Source organism: Lemur catta, chromosome 2, assembly GCF_020740605.2.
Source record: "Lemur catta isolate mLemCat1 chromosome 2, mLemCat1.pri, whole genome shotgun sequence".
NCBI lineage: Eukaryota > Metazoa > Chordata > Mammalia > Primates > Lemuridae > Lemur > Lemur catta.
In genome coordinates this window covers 131,278,568-131,290,700 of record NC_059129.1, presented here as the reverse complement: position 1 = coordinate 131,290,700, position 12,133 = coordinate 131,278,568, and the positions used below count along the sequence as shown (strand labels likewise).

At 32.5% G+C, this 12,133-nt stretch overlaps 1 protein-coding gene across 4 annotated transcripts in view; it reads right to left on the bottom strand.

Annotated features, from left to right (window-relative positions):
• The window catches only part of STXBP5 (syntaxin binding protein 5), a 147,974-nt gene that overhangs the window by 122,031 nt on the left and 13,810 nt on the right, over positions 1-12,133 (bottom strand). For all 4 annotated transcript variants that reach the window (XM_045544545.1, XM_045544542.1, XM_045544543.1 and 1 more), the window contains exon 3: positions 3,262-3,343. In XM_045544545.1, the coding sequence (XP_045400501.1) occupies positions 3,262-3,343 (82 nt within the window). The remainder of the gene's footprint in view (positions 1-3,261; positions 3,344-12,133) is intronic.

The following is a 12,133-nucleotide window of genomic DNA, read 5'->3' as shown; positions in this document are numbered from 1 at the left end:
TATGGTTAAACTCCAGCTATTTAAAATTAGAGGTCAGACTATAAGTTACCTGGTAACTACTATACATACTTCCTTGATTAACATAGCAAAATATGATACGAAGTAATCTCCTCATTTCACTAGCTCAAGAAATATCATTAGCAAAGTACTATAGCTAGATCATAATTCTACTGCTAGAATGGTACGGAAAATAAAGATGGCATTTGGCACCCTGTAACTTCAATGTCCAAGGGGTTGAAAAGTCTAATTTAGAAAGTTAAAATATATAGTACTATTAAATATTACTATTTATGTGGAAGAAAATCCCTGGCACTATGTGACAATCATCCAGTTGGCTCAGTCTCATGCCAGATCCAACACATCAGAATTTCCAGATTGCTATGGTTTAGATGCGGTCTGTACCCACCAAAACTCACGTTGAAATTTCATTGTCAATGTAATGGCATTAGGAGGTGGTGAAACCTTTAAGAGACATTTAGGTCATGAGTTGATCCACCCGCACAAAGGGTTTTATGCAGTGTCCAGAGAGGACAGAGTTCTCTCTTGCAGGCAGGACAGAACTAGTCCTCACAAGAGTGCTTGCTATGAAGTGAGGTCGCCCCTCGTGTTTGCTCACTTTGCATGCACCTGCTTTCCCCTCTGCTTCTCCATCATGTTACGGCACAGGAGGAGGCCTGTACCAGAAGCCAGCCTGATTCAGTCACCTGATCTTGAACCTCACAACCTTCAGAATCATAAGCTAAATAAATCTTTCTTCTTTTATAAATGACCCAGTCTCAGGTATTGAGTTATAGCAACAGAAAGTAGACTAAGATACAGAGCAAAGATCTATACAGGTGTATTTTTTTTTAATTTTCAGAAGTAATTGTGATATGTGAATAACATTAGGAATCTATAGACTAAGTGTTGATTGATTAAGACATCTGAATGTTTTTTCTCAAAGGAGTCAAATATCCTGCATCCACACTGAAAAAATAGGAGATGTAACATGAAGAATTTTATATGAATTTCAAAAAAGATTTGTAATTCCAATCCTTTAGATTATGAAAACTCTTAAAATATTCCCCTTTTAAAAAAAGTTTCTCATCTATCCAGGAGGATTAAAAGAGCTGTCAAGGCAAGATTTACATGAAATGATCTCTCAAAGTTCTTTCCACCTTCAAAATTCTATGAGGACTTCTCTATGGCATAACTCCTGTAACATGGCAACTGGAAAGCAGAAACACATAGAGTCTACATACTCTCCTTTTCACTAGAAAACATCCTTTTATCCCTAACACTTTTAAGTACAGAAACTCAAAGGATTCAGGGCATCAAAGATTTGTGCTATTATTTCTTATTTTCATTGTATTAATAGTATATCAGGCCATGTCATCTTCTTTCTCAAAATGTTTGCCCCATCTTAAAATCTCAAGGAAGAAGAGAAAATGTAGAGCCAAAATGGCAACAACAGCTGACCTCCTCCTATGGTGGCTCCTTCACTGTACATTATTATAGTTCTCTAAGACTGAAAGCAAACAGGTACTCTCTCAATTGTTAAATTTTCATTTGCTAAACATTTTTTAAAATAGTAATATAATTTTTATGTATTTAAAATGTGACATTTAAGCACATCAAAAAACCCAAAATGGCCATCTCAAAGAAGTCTAGGAAAAATCTTATTTAAAAGAATACTGTAATATGAATAAAATAGCATACATTTAAGATTTCTAAAATTTAGGTATAATTAATTGGCAATGTGATATATACTGGCTCGTTTGTTGCTTTAAAAAATAATCTTAACACAAGCATAAAGATTGAGAACTATTAATAGTAATTTCCAGGTTTAGGACTGAGGACGAGCAGAAGAAGTTCAATTAAAAGGGATTCCCTTATTGCTAAGGGAACTTCTTTATTCCTGAAGGAATTCCCTTATAGTGATGGAACTGATCTGTATCTTGATTGTGGTGGTAATTACATGAATCTATAGATGTTCCATAAAGCTACACAAACAAACACACACACACAATGAGTACATGTAGAAATTGGTGAATCTAAATAAGGTCTGTAGTCCAGTTAATATATTGTTTTTATGTCATTCTCCTGGTTTGATGTTGTGTTATTGTTATATAAAATGTTACTATTGGGAGAAGCTAGAAGAGTAGATAGACTCCCTATGTAACTATTCTGAAACTTAGCTGTAAGTCTAATTATTCCACAGTAAATATTCTTAAAAGGAGGAAAAATAATCTTGAGTCCTCATATATGGATTCAACAACTTTCTACATTGTGATTTTTTTAGAATTTTAACATCTTAAAATGCCTAATATACTGTTCTATACAGAATATTGAAGTTTTAAAAAAAAACTTCCTCTGACCCTGAAAAACCTACATGACTGTAAATTACCTGGATCATAGTTTCACTTAATTTTTTTATATTATCATCTGTAACTTTTTATATACAGAATACTTCTCCTAAATCTCCTGATGAGAATAAAACATTGATCAAAATCCATAGGTATTGAGAAATTTATTTTCACTCATATAAATTTAAGAATTTATTCCATGGATCCTAAGGATTTAGGGGCAAAGGAATGTCCTAAAACTATCCTTATATCTAAGGAAATCAGAGCCTTTTCTGGAGTAATTTCTCTTTCTTATTTCTATGACCAGCTTTCCATGTCACTACTTGCAGTAAACATCTATTCTCAGAGCCGCTCATAACTTTCTTCAAATCTGCAAGCATAGTGTTTCCTGTGCTGATAAAATGATGTTTTTCTCTAGCTCCTTCTAATAGACTCTTATCAAAAAGAAAGGCATCATCAATTACTTAAACCAACAAGTAACACAACTTGAGTGTTACTTAAGAACTCCAGGCAGTAACCACTTTCTAATGAATGCTGGTTTCCTGTTTATACTTCAAAGCAATTCTTTATAGAAGTATATTCCATGATTTATAATAAGCTCAATCTTTTAAAATATTTTAATACAGATTATTATACATGTTCAATATCCCTTAAACAATACTTAAATGCAGCACCTTGTACCAAAAATATTTACCTTACATCATTCTATTTCCAACAGTGTTTTGAGAAAACATTTTACATTATTTATGTAATTGTCCATGATAGTGCCTTAAAATGAATTACTACTATCTCTGACCCACAAGGAATTACTTTTTGTTCAAATATTTAAAGAAAATATGAATGCACACAAGAAATATGAAGACAATGGTGGCCCTATTTCAGACATAAGTAGGAGAAATTAAAACAATTCACTGACCTCATTAATCAGGAACTGGAGCTGGATTACGGCAGCTCCACTGTCATGCTGGCAATAACATTCTACTCCTGGACGACCAAAGCTGCCATTAACTACATTAAGGAGTTTATGGTGTGTGTAAAATTTTTTTATTTTAGAAATTGATAAGTTATATAATAAGCTAATAAATATTCCAATGACCTAATATTCAATACAGGCTATTTACTGAGGTTGAGATTTAGAGCTAGGTTTATTATACATCAATCTAATCAGTTTCTGTTGCTAATCGGCAGTCTGAGTCTAAAAGAAGAAAACTGTTCCTTCTAGAAAAAAATGAAGTACTAAAATCAGCAATATATGAAAAACAAGATAATATATTGTTAACCTACTTTACTCTGGCCCAAACTGTTTTCTTCTTAAAATGACAAAAGGAAGAGAAAAAGTAGTTAGTTGATCTGGAAAGCATCCAACTTTGCCCAAATCATCAAACAAACCTGAAAAGTAGGCAAATGGCATATTGGAATAACGCTTTTAGAAACAATAATCTTTTTACTGTCATTTTTCATTCCTGCAGAGTCCTTTGAAATAGGCTAAAAATCTGAGGAAGCACATGACTATGATTCTAACTGAAACATGATGTATCACCAAAGAATCAATCTTTTACAACAGGCATGGATACAGATTAATATGAATTTGCATATAATAATGGTAAACATTTACATAATATTTCTATGTGTACATTATTATAAACATGTTATTTCTATCAAATCATTTAATTCTCACAACCCATGAAAAATATGTTATTTTTCCCCATTTTAACAGATAAGGAAACTAAAGTATAGGGAAATAAAGTTACTTGTCTCAAATCACAAAACTATAAAGTTGCAGAGATGAAATATGAATAAGCTTCTGGCTCCAACATCTACACTCTAAATTAATAAAGTATGCTGAGTTAAAACACACACACACACACACACACACACACACACACACGCACACCAAAAAGAGAAATCACTTAGAGAAATCACTACGTGCCAGGCACTGTTAAATGCATTTTACCTTCATAAACTTGAAATAAGACAGTCATTTTAACATGGTACTATACTAATCTAATTTTCATTAGTAAATATTAATATAAAGTAAAATGCCAAATATAAAAATAAGATTTGATGGGATTTAATAAAATTATAGCTCTCTGTATACAAATACACATTCAGGTGTAGACTATTTCTACATTCTATTAATACATGCCACAGAGTTCTTAATGAAAAAATAATTGTACCAGAGATTAAATTCCTATTTGCTAGGTATTTTTTCCTTTGGATTTCTATAAATTTTTCTAGGTGATATTTACTTTTGATAGATTTTGTTTCTATTTTATTAGTAGCAATTAATTTTATATTATTTTATAAACCAATAGATTGAGCACATTTAGTTCACAGTACCTTAAACACCTAGAATTATTGTTAGTTGTATTAGTAGTGATAGTAGTAGTACTTTTGCTACACCAGCTGCTCAACTCCAACTACAGGAAACTAGATTTCAAATTGCTAGTACTGGCACTGTACAAATCAGACACTGATAGGCCAAAAACAGAAATATCTACATCTCTATTCACCCATTTCTTTTTTCATATGACAGCCTATGCCTTGCCTTTCTTTAGTATAGTAAGTCTAATTCTAATCTTTCTAGCTAAATTCTTCTTTCTGGCACCAATTAGCATATAATTCCCATTTTACATGAATGAATTAAGGAAAATCTCTCTTTTGTGACCAGATCAGAATCAATAACTAAGTTAACAAAAAAGATAAACTATTGTAGAAAATAAAAATTATAATTAACTTTATATAATATTTTATCACAAAACATACATAACTTTGCTAATCTTGATATTAGCCAAAGACATTTTCTTTCAGTATGGATCTATTAACTAGAGTTCAGAGTTGTTTTTGTTTAGTAAAACATATTAAATAGCTATACCCATCCAGGCATAAGATTTCCAGTTTAACTTTTTAAATGGAACTTTAAAGATACCAGCAATGCAATATGAGTGCAGCATGTATGTAGAATCTTATTATTTCTTTTTCAGGCTCTTCCCAAAGAATTCCTCTTAGATTTTAATTTAAAAACAACTCTTTTTGCACTCATGTTTCATCATTTTATATAATATTAAGGTGAATTACTTGAACAGAGTATCAAATATAATAGGCAAAAACAGATTTGGGAATATACAAAATTGTTCGTAAGCAAAGAATAAGCAAACTGCTCTACTCATTCGGACCTTCTAAGAAGTAGCCTACTGATCATAAAATTTCAGTTTGCCATGGGCATCAATCAATATTTTATCCATGGAGAATGAAAAGTGTCTATAAATCCAGGAAGTCAGTTACATGAGAGAGAAGTTTTATGCTATATATGGCACTATTCTAGATAAAAATATGCTTTTTTATGATGTAATATAGTTACTAAACTTCTAGCTAAAATAATTACATCTTCTTAATATAACAATGAGAACCACTTACTGAGTATCTACTAAGTTTCAGGCACTGTGCCTTAAATACATAATTGCACATAACCATCACAGTAACTCTGAAAGGTAGTTATTATTGATATTTTACAGGTGATAATTCTGAGGTTCAGAGAAATGCTTTTTCTCAGTTACTGACTTTGTTAACTTTTCCTTTAGATAGGGTATAGTACTGTGTAGCTGAAGCCAGTCCCAAAGAGTCCTGCCACCAAAACAACCCTATGGATTTGAAAAAAAAAAAAAAAAAAACATCATAAATTCCTTTATCATAACAAAAAGTTTAAAATTAAATTTTAAAGAATAGATATTGTTTACATATAATCATGCGATAGTAGCATGGAAAAAGCAGAAATTTCAGAGCAAGCATGTCTCAATCCTGGTAATATATAAGAATTCCAGCCCTCCTGCAAAATTACTAAACCCATATTGCCAGAGGAGATGCTTGGGTTGGCTGGTAGTTTGTTACTTATTTATTTATTGTGCTACAGGAACATCTGAGGCATAGTGAGAACTGAAGACCTCTATGTTCAAGTCAGTTCATATGCCAGTTCTGTCATTATCTGCTGTGACCAGAAGAGAATTAGCGTACCTCTTAACTGTTTAATCTATAAAATGGAAATAAGACCTATTTAGTCTAGCTTGAAAAACTGCAGTGAGAATTAAACCATATAGAGTGTACTCACTAAACAGTAGTCATTATCATCATTTAATACAATGTAATCCCTGCATTAGCTAAACCTAAATGTTACCTAACAGTAAATATAACATTATAATTAAGAAAATGCCAATATTAAATATATAGATCACAAAACAGCAATAGATCATATACATTCATATCCTTTCACACCTGTAAGAATTATTATTTCTTTTTTTTTATTTCAACTCATCATGGGGGTACATAAGTTCAGGTTATATACATTGTCCATGTCCCGCCCATCCCCCTGACTCAGAGCCTCAAGCGTGTCCATTATTTCTTATATACATTGTTCTTCCTAACATTGACATTACTGAGTTAATATTTTTCTTAGAAAATGGTCAAACACTAACAAATATCTGCTTGGTAAATTATTCCCATTTATCATAGCTAGTTCACAACTATCTGAAGAAACAAAACATCTGAAATTAAAATGAAAAAACCATTCCAAAAAAAATAACCAAGACTACATATTTAACAATCCTTAAATTAAGAAATAATCATTTATTAATCTGATAATGTGCTTTACATTTGTTTGAATCAATTATAAGGGAAAGCTGAATATTTATAAATCTTTTTCTTGGTGTTGCTCTTTGCTTGTAACTCTGAATTCTAACGCATTCTTTTGAAAATGGTGCAATCTTCCTGTCTCAGATACCTTTCTATTCTCAATTTTTCTACTGCTTACCTATCAAGAGCGATGCTATGTACCTAATCCTACTAGTCATCTTCATTTCTGGAGCAAAACTAGTTAATTTATCTGACCTATGATATATGCCAAATACTTCCTGGCTACTCATGGTCCTTGTCCAGATAAACACCATTATGACTGGCACATTCATGAAGAGAAGATGCAGAAGGCAAAGTTAAAATGGATTGGGAGCAGAATGCAAGGCTAGGTAGTTTAGACACGATCTTCTATGTAAGCAATAGGCAAAGAGAAATAATTAACAGAAAAATAAAACATAGTAAAACTACCAATTAATGAAGAATCAGGAAGAGATGTCAATGAGTAGAAACAAAAAACAGAACCAGTAAAACCTTTTATTTATAGTACAGTCTAATTCCAGTCTAACCTCAAAACCCAAAATATAAATTACCAATTCTTACAGTACACACACACACATACACACACACACACATTAAAAAGCATATTAAGAGATAATTTTCAAATGTAAATGTCACTTCCTGGCTTATTAAGTCATCTTAATACAGAAGAATGAATACAGAAGAGAAATATTTATAATCATCATTTCACAACTGAGTATTTAATAAAGTCAGACTGGTCTAATACTATAAAACTGGACCAAATGTAACTGTTAGTAGTGAGTAAACATCATAAACCAATTAGCTGGTAAACAATATGCCAATTAAAAAACAATACCCTAGATTCATTTTTCACGTTAGTTCCAGGTATTATATTAAATATTAATTTTAATGATGAAGCAATATGGCCCAGCAGGATAAGGAAAAAATTGGAATTCTGCATTCTAATTTTGAGACAACTTCCTTACAAATGTCTTCATTTGTAAAATGATCAGCCAACAAACATTTTAGAGCTTATAGCTATGTGAGAAGAATAGTACTTGGCAAAGTTAAATAGGAAATAGAAATGAATAAACAATCTTATCTTCAAAAAGCTCATGGGATAAATATAATACATGGCATTAGCAGAATAAGGGACAAAAACACATGATAATCTCAATGGGTGTAGAAAAAAACTTTGACAAAATCCAACACCCTGCACAATTCACAATTGCAATGATGTGGAAACAACCCAAGTGCTCATCAATACATGAATGGATTAATAAAATGTGGTATATGTATACCATGAAGTACAACTCAACCACAAAAAACAATGGTGATCTAGCACCTCTTGTATTATCCTGTATAGAGCTGGAGTCCATTCTAAGTGAAGTGTCACAAGAATGGGAAAACAAGCACCACATGTACTCACCACCAAATTGGTATTAATTGATCAACACTTATGTGCATATATAATGATAACATTCATTGGGTGTCGGGTAGGTGGGAGGGGTGGAGGGGATGGGTATATTCACACCTAATGGGTATGGTGCACACATCTGGGGGATGGACATGTTTGAAGCTCTGACTCGGGTGGGGCAAAGGCAATATATGTAACCTAAACATTTGTACCCCCATAATATGCTGAAATAAAAAAAAAATCCAACACCCTTTCATGATAAAACACTCAGCTCAACAAAACTAGAAATAGAAAGGAACTTCCTCAACATGACAAAGTGTATCTATGAAAAAACTCAGAGCTACCATCATACTTAATGGTGAAGGACTGAATGCTTTCCCATTAAGATCAGAAAAAAGGTTGTTCACTCTTGCTACCTCTATTCAACACTGTACAGAATGTTCTAGCCAGGGGAAATAGGCAAGAAAAAGAAACAAAGTATACAGATTGGAAAGGAAGAAGTAAAACTATCTCTATTCACAGATGACATAATCTTGTATATAGAAAATTCTGAGGAATCCACTAAAAACTATTAGAATGAATAAATAAGTTCAGCAAGACTGCATAACACAACATCAATACACAAGCATCAGTCATATTTCTATACACTGGCAATGAACAATCTGAAAATGAAATTAAGAAAATAATTCCATTTACAGTAACATCACAAGAAATAAAATACTTAGGAATAAATTTATCCAAAGAAATATAAGACTTAAACACTGAAAACTATAAAATATTGCTTAAAGAAAACCTAAATAAATTGAAAGACATTCTGTATTTGTGAAACAAAGACATTATTATTAAGATGACAATAATCACCAAACTGATCTAGGAAACCAATACAATCTCTTTGGAATCCCAGCTACTTGCAGAAATTGACAAAACTGATCTTAAAATTCATGTAGAAATGCAAGGTACCCAAGAATAACCAAAATAATCTTGACAAATAAGAAAAAATTAGAGGATCCAAATTTCCTGATTTCAAAAACTAACTAAAATATTACAGTAATCAAGACATTGTGGTATTGACATAAAGCCGGATCTATAGCTCAGTGGAATAAACTGAGAGTCTAGAAATAATGCCTTATATTTATCATCAATTGGGTTTTGACAAAGATGTAAAGACAATTCAATGGAGAACAAATAGTCTTTTCATCAAACGGTGTTGAGAAAACTGGATATCCACGTGAAAAAGAAAAAATCTGCACCCCTATCTCACATATATATAAATACTAGCTCAAAATGGAACAGAGATCTAAATGTAAGTGCTACAACTATAAAACTCTTAAAGAAAACATAAGTCATCATGACCTTGGATTATTTCTTAGACATAACAAAAAAGCCCAAACCACAGGTGAAAAAAAAACTCCAATAAATCTGACTTCATCAAAATTAAAAATGTTTGTGCTTCACAGGACACCATCAAAAAAGTGAAAAGGGAATCCACAGAACAGGATAAAATATGTCTGATGAGTTTACTAGAAAAAAAAAATGAAAATACATAAAATGTTCTGTGATGACTCAAACAACCTATCTATGCTGTAATTTTCTCATCTGTGAAATGTCACCTGACTTCTTCACTCATCAGTGTGAGGATCACCTGGCAAGTTTAAGACCAGACTTTTTAACCTCATAATTAGACACCATGGTCTTTATATTGCTAGTTCTCATGCCCAGTGATAAACTGCCACGAAGGGAAAATATTATAACTCAAACCTGGAACTCTAGTTCCTTTCCAAATATTTCACACATCACAGTTTCACAACCCTGCCTCCAAAGGCAGTGGCAGAGCAAGAAGGAAGCGTATTTCCTCGTGGTTACATCACAGATCTCAAGATGTTATGATTGCTTTAAAATGACATCCTCTCTACACACAGTAATGAACATGTTTATTATCTACCATCTGCCTCACTAAGAATACTGCTCCCCATCCTGTCAAACATTTAGACCAGTATTTCTCAACTTTGGCTCTACACACAAGCATCCATGAACATATATAAAACAAAAAATTACGTTCTTTTGAAAAACTGTTCATGTCTTTTGCCCAGTTTTTAATAGGTTTATTTAATTGATGATTTGAGTTCTTTGTAGATTCTGGATATTAGCCCTTTATCAGATGTATAATTTGTGAACATTTTCTCCCATTCTGTAGGTTCTCTACTCTGTTGATTATTTCCTTTTCTATACAGAAGCTTCTTAATTTAATCAAATCCTCTTTATTTCTGTTGTTGCTGTACTTGCCTTCGGGGTCTTAGTCATACATTCTTTGCCTAGACCAATGTCTAGAAGAGTTTTTCTTACATTTTCTTCTAGAATTTATATGGTTTCATGCCTTACATTTAAATCTTTTATCCACCTTGAATTAATTTTTGTATATGGCCAGAGAAAGAAGATAGACGGTCAACAAACATATGAAGAAATGCTCAACACCACTAATCATCAGGAAAATGCAAATTAAAACCACAGTAAGATATCACCTTACCCCTGGTCAGAATGGCTATTATTAAAAAGTCAAAAAATAATAGACGTTGGCATGGATGCACAGAGAAAGGAACATTTATACAATGTTGGTGGGACTGCAAATTAATACAACCTCCATAGCAAACGGTATGGAGATTCTTCAAAGAACTAAATGCAGACTTACCATTCGACCCAGCAATCCCACTACAGGGTATTCACCCAAAGGAAAAGAAGTCATTTTATCAAAAGAACACAATTCACAATAGCAAAGATGTGAAATCAACCTAAGTGCCCATCAATTCATGAGTGAATTAAGAAAATGTGGTTTATATATACCATGGGGTACTACTGAGCCATAAAAAGGAATGAAATGTCTTTTGTAGCAACTTGGATAGAACTGCAGACCATTATCCTAAATGTAGTATCTCAGGAGTGGAAAAACAAACACCAGATGTACTCTCTAATAATTGGGAGCTAATCGATGGGCACACATGGGCACAAAGAAATGTAAAGGTCATTGAAAAATCAAGAATGGGGGAGGGAAGAGGGGAGGAAGATGTCCTTCAAATAGTTAATGAATAAATTGTGGCACATTCAGACAATGCATTAAAAAGCACTAAAAAGAAATGAGCTACCAAGCCATGAAAAGACATGGAGAAAACTTAAATGCATATTACTAAGTGAAAGAAGCCAAATTGAAAAGGATTTGTAAGTTTACCATTCCAACTACTGGACATTCTGGAAAGGCAAAACTATGGAGAGAGTATGAAGATCAGTGGTTGACAGGGTTTGGGGGGAGAGAGAGATAAATAGGCAGAGCACAGAGAATTTTTAGAACAGTGAATTTATTTTTTGATATTAGGTTGGTGCAAAAGTAATTGCGGTTTTAGCATTGTTGAAATTTGCTGTTTGATATTGGAATACATTCTTAAATAAATGTGGTTATGTTATACGTCATTTTAATGGGCATTTCTCGCTTTATGTTTTTTTGTTAATGACTTATTACCTGCTGTTTATTTTATATTTGTTTTAGACTATGGAAAGAAATAATGTTAGACAAAAAGCAAATTCGAGCGATTTTCTTATTTGAGTTCAAAATGGGTCATAAAGCAGCAGAGACAATTCGCAACACCAACACCACATTTGGCCCAGGAACTGCTAACGAACTTATAGTGCAGTGGTGATTTAAAGAAGTTTTGCAAAGGAAATGAGAGCCTTGAAGATG